General features: G+C 39.2%; 1 protein-coding gene across 2 annotated transcripts in view; it reads right to left on the bottom strand.

The window, feature by feature from the left end:
• The window catches only part of ERICH1 (glutamate rich 1), a 105813-nt gene that overhangs the window by 69467 nt on the left and 17435 nt on the right, over positions 1-18911 (bottom strand). For both annotated transcript variants that reach the window (XR_011336934.1, XM_069851600.1), the window contains exon 3: positions 4759-4896. Coding sequence is in view for 1 of the 2 variants with exons in the window: in XM_069851600.1 (XP_069707701.1) it covers positions 4759-4896 (138 nt within the window). In the remaining variant the exon portion in view is untranslated. The remainder of the gene's footprint in view (positions 1-4758; positions 4897-18911) is intronic.

Here is an 18911-nt window from a genome sequence, read left to right as displayed (position 1 = left end):
ACCTTCTCTGGGCCAGAAATTTGCTCTGCTGTGAGCCTAAGAAACACCAAATACTATTTTTGGGTTGAACATAAAAATATGAATTTAATATTAAAGCACTTCAGAAAGTATAATCCAGCACACTGTTTGGTGCACAAATAAAATATTTTTATCTGTTATATTCTATTATCACAGCTTTAATTAGAGCATCGAAGAAGAAACATTGCTGGAGAAATAAAATCAGTTAATCTTTTAGAAGGAATAAGATGATATTTTTAGCACTCATGTATTAACGTAATATAGAGTATTTCCTATTGTTTCATCTATCTTAAAAAAAGAAGCAAGAACTCATTCATAAAATGAATTTAACTTCATCTTATGAAACTCAAAATGAAAATAAATCAAAACTAAGCTATGACTTTCTAGTAAGGTAATAAATAATTAAAGCTTCCTGGATTCTCCTTTCATGTAGAACAGCCTGGTCACACATGATGGTGTATATCTCAAGTGACCACTCCCAAAGAAATATTTCTCAATAAATAGAAAATAAAAATAAGTTAATTTTGGTCTCTGATTTAAGAGGTTTAAGCTATAAGGACATTAAGTTTCTACCATAATTTGATGGATGATAATTTATCTGTAGCTCGAACTTTACACATTACTATTAATGCCCTTGCCAAAAGTATAAAATCTACTGTTAAAAGAAATTCAGCATCACATTAGCATGTACCAAACTCAATATGAAAATCATGTGATTTTCTCTGCATTATTTCCTGCCTTGGCTGTCTAAGTCCTGTTACTCAACTCAACTGACACGATCACACCGTCACAGAGACTCAATTCCTAAAAAACATTCAGGGAAGTTTTTAAAAACTAGATGTCTAAGACCAATTTATTAATCTAAGAATGTTGGATAAATTTAATTTTCATTATTTTCTTGGAAGACAAGAAGTCTTTGATTTTTCTTCTCATTACTACAGGTTCATCAAACACCTGCTTACACGAAGAAAAGCCTGGAAGCACAGCTTTATTCCTCCCCTCTCACCACCACCTCTGGGAAAAGTAGAAGAGAATTACATGAGGAAGCCAAGACACTTCACAAAATTTTAAATCCCAAAGCCATTAGCCGTTTACGCATGCATCTCAAGGTGGTTGTGTAACGTTAAGGGCATAACTGGGCATAATTTATTTGACACAACAGGTATGTAAAGGTATTTGAAAAATGATTTGAAGTGTTAAAACAACATGCAGAGACAGATGGAGAAAAGCATAACGAAATTTTCACACAAACCGCCTTTGCTTTTAGTTTTCTCTTGTTCAGAAGCTGGTCTGGACAAGATTAATTTCATTCTGACAGTATCAACCATAATGGAGCTACTACTTTAAATAAAAATAATAATGGACAAAGCCAAACATTTTGTAACTGACAAGAAATTATTTTAATTGTGATTAACTTCAAAGTTACCTTTTGAATAACTTCTCAAAACCAGCTCATGTCTAAATTCATATTCTAGCGACCAAAAACTTCTTTCTTCCACAGATGCATTTAATGCACTGATGTGTCAGTCATGGCATATCTATTCCTCTTGATAGTAACTCTTCTTATAGTGATAGTCATAGGTTTGGTTTTCTTAATTTATTGAAAAGACACAGCAAATCACGCTGATAGAAAAATAAGTTATAATAGAAAAAAAAAGCCCATTAATCCCAAAACTTGGTCAGGTTACTTCCATGAGACAGGTTGATAAACAATGACTTTTTTTTCCGAGTCAGGTTTCTGTTTGTTTAAATTTCCACAGAATTTATTTCCCTCACTTCTAGGTCCAAAGGCTAGAAAAGGCTAGCAAGGCAGCCTCTTGTTATCCAGTATAGATACACAACACGCTCTATTTTTTAGGAAACATGGAAGAAAATAACTTGCTGCCCATCAAAACGAATCATAGAGACAGTATTAGTAGTAAAATAATGCAAACACTATATCTGCATCTCCACCTTATGGACCTCGGAATACCTCAGGGATTTATAAACGAAACAGATTCATTTTATATATATATATATATAAAAAATGCTTACACAGAGACATGCATTATATATACATATATATAATGCTCATACATAGAGACATGCATGCTCCCTCTTTTTTATTCAGTGTCAAAGTTCTTATTGGATCTTTCCTTTATCTTTTTGAAAGAAGATCTAAAGAAGATCTAAAGAAGTTTGCTCACCTAAATCAAGGTGAGCAAACTAAGTAATCCATGGTGTGAGAGTCTAAACTGTTCCTTTTGTATTTTACGAGCACTGCCTGAAATAGCAGCCTTGATCTGCAATAGATTTTATGTATACGCTTAAATTAAATACTATAAAAGACAGATATGAACGAATTTAACCGTGCTCCTCAACCTGGCAGCACGGGTCTCTAATTTTGCAACCCATATTTAGACAGAACAAATAATATAAGCCTTGTTCTGCAGCAAGAAAGATCTAGCATTAACGGCAGTGAAACACCAGAGCAAAGGGAAAAGGGTATGTAAGAACAATCTCCCTATGGGGAGGTTATTAAGAACAAATTAAGCAAATACCTGGCAGGAATGACATTTAGAGTCAAACCTTCCTTTCAAAGAAAACATAGATTAAAAACCTCCAAAGATCACTTCAAACTTAATTTTTCTCAATTCCATGGTAAAGTTAAGTAACACACTAATCCAAAAATAAGTCGCTCAAAATTCCAGATGCACTTTTTAATTGTTAAAAAAAGTGGCTGAAGTCCAAAACCTGCTCTTCCTGAACACCAAGACTGGGATCAGCTAAAAGAGTTCACCATATAAACAGCCAATACTGTCACTAAGCAACAACAGAACACTACTTATTGCTATCATGGTTGAGTACGTTTGTTTAGAAATATTAGAGGAAAAGATTAAATCTAAAAAATGAGCAAATAAAGCCACTGTTCAATAATCTTTCCATTGTAAAACCAGACATATATTTATAGGACCCTAAAAAGAGACAATATAATGCATTCCTAAAGTCTATCCTACTTTACTGCTATGCAATATATCAACATCTAATACGCATCACATCGATTTATTCATAGATTTTAAACAGGGGTGAGTAAATCTGCCACAAAAGTTCTGGGCTGATACCTTAATAAGGATATATCTCAGTTGCACTAGTGTTCAGAGGCCTACGTTCTTGTGTTTTATCTAGAAGTCACTTAAGTCCCTGTATAAAAGTAAACGTTATAGGTCTATTTATCTATAAAGTATAATTTAGTCTTATTAGCAGAACACAGAAGAAGAGCATCCCTCTAAAATATGAAAGGAGATCACATCGAAGAATAAACAGAGATTCTACGGCATGGAGGGAAGGAAAGGGTACTTTAATTTCTGAATAACCAGCTTGAATCTGACATGCTGGGAAACAGAAACCCAAAGAACTGTACAAAGAGAACTGCATAACTAAACAAATTTAAGGATAGTATAGAAACAGACTCTGGATTCTGAACGTGACTCCTATCTACCATAAGAAGAAAAGCATAACCTGGAAGCTGTGCATTAGAACACCAATATCTTCCTATCCATAATCTTAACAGTATCAAGATCTACTGTTATGTTGCTCCAATGAAGTTACTTCTTCCCCAATCCAAAAATCTTTAAAACATTTCACACCAAGAAAGAACATCCTTGACGTGCCACCAGTCACATTGTACTTCACTTCAGTCTCTTGGGCTACTTCGACAGTTTTACTTGTATTCAGATCCTGAATGGAGCTCAGAATAGAGTGCAGACCTGATTTCCAAGCTGAAAATTCCCCCCTGTGGGTACTGTTTTCAAAGGCAAGAAGCATTTGCCTTTCTGGATCTACAGGTTGCATCTCAGGTTTTCCTTACATTTCAGGCAGTCTCCAGGATGAAACAGATATAGTAGTTTAATAAACACTGCTTATCAAGGGGTTTACTCCAGCAGGCTCAGCTGGACGTTCTCCTTGCTGCAGACTGCCCCTAGCACCAAATGACAGTGATACACAAATCTGGTCAAACACACATCCACAGGAATAAAGCAATTAAAAACCTAAATCAAATTTGTCTTATCTAGGCTCAGGACTTCTAAGACAGACAGAATCAATTTAATTCTGGCAACATCACTCAGAAAACCATGTTTTTAACTGAGGTCAACTTAGAGCCCACTTCTTTACAGATTCTGTGCTGCTTCTCTTGTGTCCTTAGACAACACTGGTTGTGAAGTTACCTGGTCACAGCTTCTCATCAGAAAGCCTCTCAATGCTAACAGACTGATATCTCTGCCCATCAGCTCCAACCAGGTGAATCCCTGTTCTAACTGGGAGAAGTAAATTTGAAAGGTCATTAAGGCTTTGTCCAATTCCTCAGAACAACAGGAGTAAGACTGACTAAAAAACAGCTTTATCTAACGTTTACTCTTAAAAATAACATGAGTATAAGCAGCCACAATATGAATAGACACATGTGGCTCTTGAGTGGGAGGCGCTGAAGACTTTATCTTCAGTTACGCTTTCTGTAGCTTCAGTAAGATCAGTGGCACTGTACGACTGTAACCAAGTGTTGAATCTGGTCTTTAAACTCTTAAAAAATGGAAATGAACCCATAGGGATGCTCACCTTCATTTTGCTTATGTTGCAAAACAGTGACACCCACTGGCAGCAACAGTTCAAATACTGAACTGTGCAATTTGATCTACTTGATAAGCGTTTCTAAGAAATTCCTCTCGAGAAGAATTCATCCTAGTAACCACTATACAAACTTACCTGTTGAGTCACCACTACTGCCGTCTGAGTTTTCAGAAACTGAAATACTAGTAGCATCTGGAGCAACCGCAGAGCAACCCTCTGGAGGAAGATTCACTGTGTACATTCTCCTTGGGGACAGAATTGTATTGTCACTACCTAGAAAACAGAAAAAACAACATGTCTGGCTATTGATCTCAGTATACATTTTCTCTACCAGCTTCTCAGCTACAGCAATGACAGTAAATGGTCTTGAAAAATCCTGATAGAGGAAAAGGAAGTGAGAGAAAGTCAGGTGTGGAACACTAAAGTTATTCTACGATCAACATAAATTATGACAAATTATGTAGCAGCTATGAATGGACAAAATACTCCACAGGTTAGTTCTTTCCACCACAAACACTTTTTTTTACTTGTGTCAGACAACTCTTCTGCCCTAATTTCAGAAGCAGCTTCCACTTACAGTGATTTTTAAGAGATGCTTTACGCGTTTTTCCCCATTCAGCATGAGCAGGCGCTATTTCTTTAAAAACTGTTTCATAGAAGACGGATGGAGAGATACAAGCTGATTATGATGTGATAGAAGCAACAGAAAAAGAATCACAGAATTGTGGTTCGTCCATTTGCAGACCTTTTAAACACAGCCTATGCTGTGGGGAAGGGCACAAAGATAAAGGGAGTTTGAAAGCCACACTTGACTAAGCCTCAGCAGTACCTGCCTGCCCAAGAGCACTCATCTCCTCAACCTGTCTCCGCTTCTTGCTGGAGGACGAAGAGTGCCAAGGGCCAGCTTTCCAACTATACCATTGTATAGGAAATTACTGCAACGATGGCAGCGCCTTTTTAGGAGTTCCTTCCCCTTGAAAAGGCATTTAAAAATACATGCTACAGACTAGGAGAAGTCTGTCTAGAAAGCTGCCTGGAGGAGAAAGACCTGGGGGTGTTGGTTGACAGCGACTGAACATGAGCCAGCAGTGGCCCAGGTGGCCAAGAAGGCCAATGGCATCTTGGCTTGGATCAGAAACGGCGTGACCAGCAGGGCCAGGGAGGTTCTTCTCCCTCTGTACTCGGCACTGGTGAGACCGCTCCTCGAATCCTGTGTTCAGTTCTGGGCCCCTCACCACAAGAAGGATGTTGAGGCTCTGGAGCGAGTCCAGAGAAGAGCAACAAAGCTGGTGAGGGGGCTGGAAAACAGGCGTTATGAGGAGCGGCTGAGAGAGCTGGGGGTGTTTAGCCTGGAGAAGAGGAGGCTGAGGGGAGACCTCATTGCTCTCTACAACTACCTGAAAGGAGGTTGTGGAGAGGAGGGTGCTGGCCTCTTCTCCCAAGTGACAGGGGACAGGACAAGAGGGAATGGCCTCAGGCTCTATTGGGGGAAGTTCAGACTTGGCATCAGAAAAAAAAAATTTCACAGAAAGGGTCATTGGGCACTGGCAGTGGCTGCCCAGGGAGGTGGTTGAGTCCCCTTCCCTGGAGGGGTTTAAGGGACGGGTGGACGAGGTGCTGAGGGACATGGTTTAGCGACTGATGGGAATGGTTGGACTCGATGATCCGGTGGGTCTCTTCCAACCTGGTTATTCTATGATTCTATGCAAGAGTGGCAGTATAAACTTCATTTGTTCATCAGACGAGAAGTAAATCTGTTGGAATGACAGAGACTCATCTCTCTCCCAGTTAAACAAAACCTGTCCAAACAGCGGATTGTATTTCTTTGCTGAGTAATGACAGTAATAGAGATCAACCAGAGGGAGACGACAGCCTTTCCAAAAGGCCAGGATATTCAGGCTATCTCCAGATGCTGCAAGATAATTTTAGATGGTTCAGTGTGTTCTTATTACACTCAGCCAGCTCCATAAGCCAGCAGGACAGAGCACTAGCCTGCCCTTCCTGGGGGCAATCTGCCCCTTTAAAACACATACACAGCATTGTTAAAATAAAATAATATACAGTGAAAACACCTTTGGCAGGGGGGCACAATTAACCTCCTTACACCACAAACTTGCTAGAAAATCTCACATCATCCAAACCTATTACCAAGCTGCAGCTATTGCTGGACTGATACCAAAATATTTAAAATGCAGTTGTGCAATAGAAATAATTCTTGTTAGGGATCTATGTTTTTAATATGTAATTAAACTATACACTGACATTTCTCAGATAACACACCTCAAAGAGTTTAGCATGACTCATCATTGTAGATATCTATGATAAAGTAGATTTCAGAACATTCAAGGCACTTTTAAAAGCTACATTACATTTGTTTTCATCATCAGGATGTAATAATTTAGTTTTGAGAACACGTTAGAGAGTCATGTTTTTTTTCTTGAACAAGTCAGAAATTTCAAACTGATATTGATGATGATTACTTTAAAGGATAATCAAGGAAAAGAAATAAGTAATACAGAAAAATGAAGAGCAATTATGCAATCTGGAAAAAGATCCACTAAAAATTAATCTGGAGTAATTCTTCAGCAGATCCCTTCGATGATGACAATGCCAAATCAGTGAACTGGCAGTATCTGCATTGATTTTTGTTTTATCCCCTACCAGGCCGATCAATGACAACGTGCTAATCGGTAATAGTTTTAAATCACAGAAATAGAATAGCTTGGTTGGAAAAGACCCTTGAGATCGAGTCCAAATGTACCTGTCTACTACTAAAGCATATCCCTAAGCACTTCATCTTCCCATCTTTTAAACACCTCCAAGGACGGGAACTCAATCACCAATCTGGGCAGACTCGGACAGTGCCCAAGAACCATTTCAGTCAAGTTTTTCCTAAAGTCCAATCTGAACCTCCTCTGGCTCAGCATGAGACCATTAAACATATATAAATTTCTTGAGTGAATCCCTTCTGAACAATTTCAAGTTTCCCTCTTTCCCCTTTATATTTAGGTTTTGTAAAACAAAGACGACCATGAGAACATTAAACTCAATTTGCAGAAGTCTTGACTAACTCAAAGAATTTAATCATAAAAAAGTAGATAAATTGGGATATTAACTTTCCAGGACAAAACAGTTACATATGACAGAATTTGGGGGACTACCTGCTACACCTATTTCACAAAGAGGAACAGTAACAACTTCTACTATGTAAATGAATGATGACTCCAAACATTTTTTTTTAGTCCTCCTGTTTAAATGTGAGCCCCCAAATTACATATTTATTCACTCCATACACATCTTCAAGTAGCTTAGAAACCATAAATCAAACATTAGTCTTTGCTAATCCTGCACAAGTATGTCAAACCAAGCTGTTATCATATCATAAAGAAAAGTACACACACAACTGTATAATCTCAGTGTATCAACAGTCTACGGATTTTTCCAGCCTGGAGCCACCGCTTCCTCAGGCTAACAAGAGATGGCTTGGGTACAAAGTCATAAACTTTGCTTCAAAGCAAATGGCTAAGCTTATAAAAATGTAACTATAAAAGCTTTTTCTGACTAATGAAAGTAATTGGATACTGGAGATATTCAAGATTGCTCTTCTTCCTACTAGCTAAAAGCCATCAACCCCAGTTCTCAAGTTGTGTTTTACAGGAAAAAAGAAAAGCATATAAAGGAAGGAGAGGAAGAGGAGAGGAAGAGGAGAGGAAGAGGAGAGGAAGAGGAGAGGAAGAGGAGAGGAAGAGGAGAGGAAGAGGAGAGGAAGAGGAGAGGAAGAGGAGAGGAAGAGGAGAGGAAGAGGAGAGGAAGAGGAGAGGAAGAGGAGAGGAAGAGGAGAGGAAGAGGAGAGGAAGAGGAGAGGAAGAGGAGAGGAAGAGGAGAGGAAGAGGAGAGGAAGAGGAGAGGAAGAGGAGAGGAAGAGGAGAGGAAGAGGAGAGGAAGAGGAGAGGAAGAGGAGAGGAAGAGGAGAGGAAGAGGAGAGGAAGAGGAGAGGAAGAGGAGAGGAAGAGGAGAGGAAGAGGAGAGGAAGAGGAGAGGAAGAGGAGAGGAAGAGGAGAGGAAGAGGAGAGGAAGAGGAGAGGAAGAGGAGAGGAAGAGGAGAGGAAGAGGAGAGGAAGAGGAGAGGAAGAGGAGAGGAAGAGGAGAGGAAGAGGAGAGGAAGAGGAGAGGAAGAGGAGAGGAAGAGGAGAGGAAGAGGAGAGGAAGAGGAGAGGAAGAGGAGAGGAAGAGGAGAGGAAGAGGAGAGGAAGAGGAGAGGAAGAGGAGAGGAAGAGGAGAGGAAGAGGATTACTCTTAAAGGCAAAGGAAGAGTACAGAATAAATAATTTGAATCAAGTAGTCTCCTATTCATGTCCTTCGCCACAACATTCCCCACAGGAATCACTCCTCTACATGTAAATCACATTGTGTGCAGAGCAGGGAAGCACATCTAAACGATGCCGTTACTAAGGTTACATCTGCCAGTACGTCAGTAGCTTGGCTGGCTATGTTATCTTCTGCTACCCTACTACAAATAAGTAGATATATTAAGAAAGAACTGAGGGTAAAGCTTCCATCTCGCCTTAGCCATGTAAAATTGCCAGCTGCCCAGCCTGTCATCATCTCAGGCAGACACAGGTCATCTTTTTTAAGGTTATTTTTCAGTAGCCTTAAACTTTCCCCCTTCTGCACTTGCACAGCTTCCAGATCGCCTAAACACAGAACATGCTTGGCATACCTCAAATATATAGACATGTGCTCATATAATCTTGGTCCTCTCCTTGTTGGCAGGAGTGATCAAACCCTGGGCAGGGACTAAATCTCTCCTAGTTTCTGCAGTGGGATGGCTCTGGGTAGTGGCCAAACTCCACTCCCTCAGATGCCCACCCATGAGTTTGGTGGCATAGATCCCCAACCCCTTCCAGCTAAGCACATTGTAATATTCCTTGAAAGAAAGGTCTATGTAATTTTTGACAAGTTACATTTCAGCCTTCCCATTCAAGCCCAAGGATGATTATAAGGGAGAGAAAATGGAGAGAGGAGTAATAACAGCATCCAAATGAACGATGATCCATGTGCTCATGTTAAATGTCTCAAGTACTTGTACAAATATTGCCAACTTAGTTATCTTTTTGTAAACCCTCTGCACTTTGGATAAGCCAGCTGCTTTGGATTTTATCTATTCTATTTTTAAATTCTGTTTTGTGCTTTAAATTACCTTTTGATTTTATTAAAACTTACTGTTCCAAGGCTCAAATGCCTGTTACAGGTTATCTGAACGCCTCCTTACGCAGATTCAGCCTCCAACTGAGAAGCATGTAACTATAGTAGTATTAGTATATAGTGGTATGACCTACTCAGCATTGCCAAGATCTTGAACTTCTAAACTGCTGTTAGGGTTTATTTGCAATTAAGGGCAATCAAATCCCCCTTCTTGAGGACTTCCGAACACGTTGGGGCTTTTCTTGTGGCAATTATTTGCTCAGAATTATTTCTTGAAGCTCTCACTATTTGCTGGTTTAGTGAAGTCTTTCCCATACAATGGCATTTTGCCACACTGTCTTCAGATTTCTCACATTCTAAAGACTATTAGTTTATTTCCCCAAACGTATTTGTACTTAAACTTTCTATAGCTATGTATTTATCTCAATGCAGATTGTTGATTTTATACTGAAGAAGCTGCATTCTCTTCTACTATTCCTTTTATTCTCATTCGTATTAACAGCAGAAATTCAATTTCTTTCCTAAGACTTAACAGGTGTAAGATAACGTAAAAACTAATACAAATGTCTTTTTCCTATTTTAAACTATCTCATAGGTCAGTTTATATCTATATAAAGAAAAACAAAACAAAATACACCAAAGCACCTTTTTCTCATTTTGCAATCCTTACAAACACTTTTTGTGGCTAGAAAAAATGACTTCATCATGGAAGTTTGGTTTAAAACACATTTTTGAAGCTTTCTGTTTATGTTTCCAGTGGAATAATTGCAAAAATTATCAATGAAAGTAACACGGCCAGAGTTGGAATTTACAAACATCACTACCTCAATACAGTTTGGGAAGAGAAGGTCAGGCACAGATTTGCTGCTCAGAGCCCTTCAGCATTATCAGAAGAAAACCTTTAGAGAAAACCCCTAGAAGTATTTCCTCATCACTGTCTCTTCCTTGAGCTTGATGGAAGCAAAAATCTTCAGAAGGAAATCCAAGTCAATAAACATACGCCGATTTTACCAGACCCAAAAAAGAACTAGGAACAAGAAAGCTCAAGTCTATTTCCCTCACCACCTCCCACATGCAGAGGAACTAGATTTTTTTTTTCTTTATATACCTAGAAATGCAGTATTATGCCATTTGATTGGAGGTAGAACTTACTAGTATAACTCAGCCTCAGTTCCATTACATTGCAAGCGGCAGACATTCTTTGTCACAGAGAAAAGAACAGATTAAAAAAGAAGAAAACCTATTTCTTCATGTTTTCATTCACCATCTAAGGAAAAATTTTTACCTATGAACTGTTAAAACATCTACAATCCCTTGGAAAGAGCAATGAAAACAAAGCACAACACAAAAAATCAGAGTGAAGTAGGGACAAAAAATTGATCAAGGAAACCAAGAAACAGAACACTTGCCAGAGCAGAATCTGACTACAGGCACATTGCACTTAAAATTACGAGATAGTACATTTAAAAAGTGGTAGAGGCTATTTTTTGTTTTCTGAAAGTGGAAACTATGAGGCAACAAATAACACAGCTAAGTGTAAGTTACTTAACATAAAAGTCTCTCATGTGTGCGGGTATATGATTACACGACATTTCACAGAATCATAGAATACTTTGGGTTGGAAGGGACCTTTACAAGGTGCCCAGTCCAACCACCTTGCAGCAGCAGGAACATCTTTATCCACATCAGGCTGTTCCTCACCCAACCTGACCTTGAACATTTCCAGGAATGGTACCTCTATTACTTCCTTGTCTTCGTTTCCCAGTGTTTCACCATCCTCATGGTAAAGAATTTCTTCCTTATATCCAGTCTAAATCTACCCTCCCTTTCTCTAAAACCATTATTCTTTGTTCCATCACAAGAGGCGTCGCTAAAAAGTCTGTCCCCATCTTTCCCATGGCCAACTTAAGTACTGGAAGCTGCTCTAAGGTCTCCCCGCAACCTTCTGTTGTCCAGGCTGAACAAATCTAACTCCCTCAGTCAGTCTGAGCCTAGCAATTTGATTAGATGTCTAAGAATTCCAGCTGTATAAACAGAAGAATAAACCTATCTTAAATATGCTAAGCTAGTACTAATCTCAATAACTTCTTCCACTGCTGCAGATATTGTTTGCTCCACACACTTTTCAAAAGCCAAGCACGTCTGTCAATAATATATTTAAAAAGAAATAGTAACTGTAACAACACTGAATCTAAAAAGGCCATGCCTAAGTTGCGATTTGTTAATTATCTTCACTGATTATGTCATTTCTGGGATTTACCTGAAACTAGATCAGGAAATAAACAGATGCGCTCATCAGAATAAAAGTAAACATAGTTTAAGTTTCTAAACTTCCCCCCACAAAACATACTTGTTTTACTCCATGACTGGAAGTCATCAGTGAAAGTCCATACCTGTTTGAGTACAAAAATAATATAAACCACAGAAGCACAAAAAAACCCCTACGGAAAATCATTTGCTGCGCTTAGTTCAGTAACAAGTTCACATTATAAGCATTTCTACTTCTTGAATAATGGCTCAGGATACAGTTGGTAGGAAAGGCAAGTAAGAAGTAAGCATGTGTAACAGCAGAAAACATGAAATTTGACTCAATAACTAATTTTGACAACGGCAGCTTAAATAATAAACTCATATATGGGCACAGTTAAGGAACCTCACACAATCTGTTTTATCATCCATACATTAAAAATAATTTCAATCAGGGAGACAAGGTGGCCAGTGAGAATGCTAACACACAGAATTACTGCACTACAGTTAGATTCACCTCAGGACTGTCTACCAGCCCTTCTCTAGCTGAGACAAGCCCATTTTACCAACAAGCCATTTTTCTGTTTCCTTTCTCAAGATAATTAGTTTTCTTGCAGCTGGCTACATTAGGCTTAGAGCTTGTTTACACTTAACAGCTGAAGCTGGCATTTTCTACTCAAATTAGGGAACCGCTACATACTATTAGACGAAGCACTTGTTAAATTGCTTTCAGTTGTCAGAGAGGACAGCAGATTTCACTATGACAGCCAAGTTGTTTGAAATGCAGATGTAGAAGAGAACAGAAGAATGAGTGAATGTATATACATAATAACACTGGAAAAATAAAGCATTGCTAGGGGGACTGGAGACTGAACTACAAGGCTGTTTGTCACAACAGAAGTTACAGATATTACGCAGGCAGCCCACACAGTCTCAAGAAGAGACAGGGGTTTCTTTTATGGTTTTGGTTTTTTTTTTTAGTATTTTCCCTCCTCCTCCAACTCCAGATCTCTACATTTCCACCCAGCATAAAGCTACTAGTTTGTAAATCTGGTTGGGTACCATTTCTGCCACAGCCACCAAGAGGCTGGTGTCTTCAGGCATATCCAGAAGTGAGTGGGGTATTTATCTGTCCCATTTTCATAGTACAATGCCACTAATATTGCATGTAATGAGAGAATTTTGAAACCCTTGAGAGAAGAACATAAGAGTGTGTGACACTTTGTTGTACGATAATTATAATCTCCATTGCTCTTTAGCTTATTCACAACAGACAGCTTTTCAGAGTAATTAACTAAAGGGAAGCTGAATTGTTTAACGTGCCTCTAAAGCTGTTTACTGCATTGGACACTGCTACAGTTTAATTTCTCAAGCACGTGCACTTCATCAATTCAATCAACTAAAAGCCAGCGATGTCCATGCATAGTTTCTAGACAAGTTTTGTCTTCTAAGTCCTTCTCTCAAAGTTAAGTTTTCTAGAACAGAATAGCTGCAGGAAGGCAGGATTAGGATGAATAAAGACAGAGCCCAAATGCCCCAGTAACGATTTCTTAAATCCAGTATACTGTTAGCATTAATAACTTCAGTGGAAAAAGTAAGGAGGAGAACACACACACAAACACACACAAATTATACAGCTGTACTCAATTTTTATAGGAATTCTGTAAATAGGATAACAATGCTGAGCTATTTCACAGCTGACAGACTTTATTTAAGTAAAAAAGTAAATACTCATTATTTACTTTTTACTTTTTTACTTATTATTTTACTTTTTACAAGGGCATGGAGTGATAGGATGAGGGGGAATGACTTTAAATTGGAAGGGGAAAGATTTAGATTAGAAGAATTGGGAAGAATTCTTGATGAGAGCAGTCAGGCACTGCCCCATCCCTGGAAGTGTTCAAGGTCAGGTTGGATGGACCTGGGGCAGCCTGATCCAGCGGGAGGTGTCCCTGCCCATGGCAGGGGGTGGAACTGGATGGGCTTTGAGGTCCCTTCCAACCCAAACCATTCTATGATTCTATAATATGGCATAAACTGCATTTTGTCTATTTATATAGCATAATACGTATTCCCCCTTTTAAAATACTCTAAAACTTAGGAGTAAAGAAGCTTAGTATTTTTCTTCATTACCTCTTAAGCAAATGAAGGAGATAAAACAGATCAAATGGGTTTTCTCCATAAGATCTGAGACTTCGCCTCTACATTTCAGTTTTGTTTTTCAGAGTTAGGGAAAACGCAAAAACCAGAAGTGGAACAGCATGCTTGTTTTCAGGGAAATTGGAGCCACACATCTCATTTGTATACAATTATCCTCCTTCAGCAAGCCTTAAATTTTCATTTTTTGTAAAGAAGATGATAAATAGCAATCAGTAAATCCCAGGTCCTTTGAGGTTGTAGAGAGGAGGGTGCTGGCCTCTTCTTCCAAGTGACAGGGGACAGGACAAGAGGGAATGGCCTCAAGCTCCACCAGGGGAGGTTTAGGCTAGACGTGAGGAAAAAATTCTTTACAGAAAGGGTCATTGGGCACTGGAACAGGCTGCCCAGGGAGGTGGTTGAGTCACCTTCCCTGGAGGTGTTTAAGGCACGGGTGGACGAGGTGCTAAGGGGCATGGTTTAGTGTTTGATAGGAACGGTTGGACTCGATGATCCGGTGGGTCTCTTCCAACCTGGTTATTCTGTGATTCTGTGATAATTCCAACCAAGAAAAAGGATGGAGACCAAGGAGACCACTACAAAGGCCAGTTCTACATTTAGCATCTCTAGTCAGAAGCAAGCATGTCTACTTTGAATAGATAACATGAAAGGTATTAAAAACAATTAGTCATGTTTTAAAGCATTAACAAAAGTAAAAAAATCACAGAACTTCAGACCTCAAGAAAAACATTCTCCATCAAATTAATGCTTATTGCAAGTAAATCCTGCCCTACCCAGGTGTCTTGGTTTCAGCTGGGACTCCCAGTTGCTGGTATAGTGCTGTGTTTTGGATTTAGGGTGAGAAAAACATTGATAACACTGATGTTTTAGTGTAAGCACTGCTCAGCAATGACTGAGTCAAGGACTTTCCAGCTTCTCATACTGTTCCAACAGCGAGGAGGCTGGAGCTGCGTGAGCAGCTGGGAGGGGACACATCCAGGAGAGCTGACCCAAAGTGGCCAAAGGGATATTTCATGCCATATGATGCCACGTCAAACAACAAAATTGGGAGGAGTTGGCCAGGGCAGCAGCTGCTGCTCAGGGACTGGCTAGGCATCAGTCAACGGGTGGTGGTCAATTACATTGTGCATCACGTCTTTGGTATATTCTTTTATTACTATTATTTCTTTTCTATTAAACTGTCTTTATCTCAACCCACGAGTTTTACCTTTTTTCTGATTCTCTCCAGGAGTGTATATGTGAACGTCTCTGGGTTGTTCAGCTGCCCATCAGGTTAAGCCACAACAGTCCTCAGAAAAAAATTTAGTCAAAGGTCATATCCAAGAAAGTAATCCACACTTAGAAATGCTTTCTCAGCCTTTTGCAAGACACTTTTTTTTTCTGCAGTATAGCAAGATTTTAAGCATTTATAATACTGCACTTGGAAGCAGATTTGCAAGCATAGGGAAAAAAATAATTTAAGTTCTCTTATTTGTAGGAGCATTCAGTTTTTTTCTCTCTTTAGTACTCTGCCTGCCAAGAATACTCAGGTCTATTACATGTATGGATAACTTTTAAATAGTTTATGGTAATAAAGCTGGTTAGGTAGACCCGCCTTAATTTTATGTTGAAGCAAGAAAAAATTCTTACATCTTCTGAAATTAAGAACAACAGGTTTTGCAATCGAAGAATCAGGTTCCTCAAGGGGAGAAATGTTTAAAAAGCCTTATCTAATTGTCCTGGGGAGGAGAGACCCCCTATTTTGGATACATTCATTTTCCCACTGAGTATTTGGGTAGAATAGGGGAAAAAAAAATCTGATTTAGGACAATTAGAATCCAAAGGGAAGTTACATCTTAGTATGCCCTTGAATGGAAATTTTGACCACAGGATGGTTTGTAAGTCACTTTAAAAAAGAATATGAATAATAATAAAAAAAAATAAATGTCTCTCTTCAAGAGATAAGACATAAGTGACTACACTCCTTCTTTGGGGCTCGGAAGCAGCATTGCACTCCCATGTTTTCTCCACATTCCTAAGAGAACTACCACTTTCCAAATGAAAATGGAAATGCCATCCAGAGGACCACTCATTATACCAGTCATTAACACAGGTCCTGATCTTTTGTATACTGAAGTATATCAACTTCGACTTGATCTCATATAAAAGTAAGATCTTTACATTTTACGGGCATAAGTCCCTCTTATGCTTCAAGGTGTAGGCATTGAAGGCAACGCTGCAAGCTGCACTCCAATAAATCCAAGAACCTCGGCGGGGTTCGCCTGTGCATATCAGCAACGGTACTTTCACAATTTGAAAAGAACTGTTAAAGGCAAGTAGAACATTGTGATGAGTTTTAGAGTAAAATCCATTATTTAACTCTATAAAATACTTTGACTTCTTTTTAAAGAAATCCTCAGTTTCTTATTGACATTAAGTTTTTCAGTTGATGTTGTAGGACTGAAATAATCACTTTCAAATGAGTAAGGCGTTTGTATTGACACACAAAACCAAATCTCTCTCCTTTCCATTGTCCATCTTAGACTACTGAGACTTCAATGATCATCTGTTTCACTGTTATGCCCATAACCTTTCCTCAACGAGAAAGACGTTACTTAAAATAGCACACGATCAAAAAATTCAATCAGTGCCTTATGTTCTTCCTTCTTTCCCCACAGTTTACAGCTCCAAACATTACAGCTTGTCATTAGGCAGGTACTTGCAGTGTCCAGTGTCATAAAATGACAAAATGTAAAATACTCATATAAGAGCTCCTTAAATTTTACTAAAATCACAACCCGAGAAGAACATTGAAGTTTGGTTTCACAGATGGGTAAGTGATTTCTCTTTTTCTTAGAAGTTTATCACTGCAACCCTCTTCAAGACCACCCACCCCCCCTTTTTTTTTTAAATACACATTTGTAGAACACCAATCAAGGCAGAACCTTTGCTATGCAACCATAGCATCTGCTTGCCTCCAAGACAAAATAAGCTCAGTTAGTTTGCTGTTGATCTCAAGAACAGCCTTTTAGCTTTGCTGTAAAAATTCTAAACAGGGAACTGGTCTTTTTGCTCCATGCTCCCTTTCCCAAGGGCTATGTTTTACCTGTATCAGGATTCTGGATCAAAAGCTTTTCTTTCATTAACTTGAAGAACACTGTATCAGGAATCAGGTATAAGCAACCAGGAGTTACACATCACAAGGTCAACTAAATTCTCCCCCTCACCTCCTGCTTCAGTGGGAGTTTGGGGGGACCCTGGTTTATAAGGAATGGTATAGATTCACTACAAACTAAGGCATTTTAAGCTTAAAAAACTACTCCATAGCCATGTTTATTTAGCACATCTTCATCATGGAGACAATGTATAGCCTGTTACCTATTTCAAAAGGACAATTAGTTCCCATGCTATCAAATATCGTTTTATGGAGTAAGCTTAATGCTTTATCAGCCTTTACAAAATGTGTGTCATTACTGCCTACACAAGAGAAGTACTGGGAATATTGATCTAGGAAATAAAAATGGGTATCAAACAAATGGAACTACGACCAGGTGAGATTTCCAGGCACAATAACAAGATGCAATAGAGGACAACACGATCCTTCAAAAGCAAATTCTACTGCAGACGCATGTAAGAAAGGCCTGTAGCCAACCTATTACTTGCTGTCTTTGTTACACATGGGGTTGGGAGCTTTTTTCTTTTTTTAAATTAAAAAAAACCCCACCCCCTCCCAGCCACCCTGTAACGCCCATTTCTAGACTAATGTGTGTTGGAAGGAACTTCTGCAGGTCATTAGCCCAAACCCCATTAAAAACTGACCTAATTAGATCAAGTTTTCCAGTATAATGTTTAGTTTTCAGCTCCTCCAAGGATGGAGATACCAAAACTCTCTTTGGGCAGGTCATTCCCAATATTTGATCATCCCCAAGGTGGAATTCCCTCCCCCAGCTAGTTGGAATTACTCTTGCTACAAGATCTTCATTGCGCTTTGTGTTGCTGAGCACCTCCAAAAAGCGCACAGCTCAGTTGTCTCTACACTCCTCCTTCCCATTTGGATGCTGAAGTAATGAGATTTCCTCTTAACCTTCTCTTCTTGGGACCGGATAAACTTAATGCTCTCAGCCTCTCTTCATGTTAACACCATCCAGTTCTCCACCTGTTACTGTCCCATCCATTTGTCTCACTACCTTTCTTGTACTAAGCAGCCACTGGTCACAGTGCTTCCCATATGGACTCCTGCTCCAGACCACATCCATCATCAGCTCTTCCTTGTTTTAGAGGAACAGGTCTAGCTGAACACGTCCCCTCGAGAACGCTTTTTATACCTTTAGGAAACACGCCCTTTAATTTCAGGTCAGTTTAACAAACTCTTTAAGTTACGGCAAAATTTGGTTTTAGATAAGCTACAACACAAAGCAATTCACACTTCTTCTATACTTATGCACAGAGCCTTTCACCCACAAGTAATACCATGGCAACCTCATTTTGCAACTCCTTCATCTTTTGGCAGAGCATCCCCATTTTAGAACTCAGTTGAAAAAGGACTTTTACTTACCTGTCAAGATATTCAGGGGCTACTTTCACTGCATAAACAGACACAAAATCATAGAATCATAGAATAGTTTGGATTGGAAGGGACCTCAAAGATCATCCAGTTCCAACCCCCTGCCATGGGCAGGGACACCTCCCACTGGATCAGG

Source organism: Phaenicophaeus curvirostris, chromosome 2 (genome assembly GCF_032191515.1).
Source record: "Phaenicophaeus curvirostris isolate KB17595 chromosome 2, BPBGC_Pcur_1.0, whole genome shotgun sequence".
Taxonomy (NCBI): Eukaryota; Metazoa; Chordata; class Aves; order Cuculiformes; family Cuculidae; genus Phaenicophaeus; species Phaenicophaeus curvirostris.
Note: the sequence above shows the minus strand (reverse complement) of the source record. Positions and strands in the feature narration are given on the sequence as shown.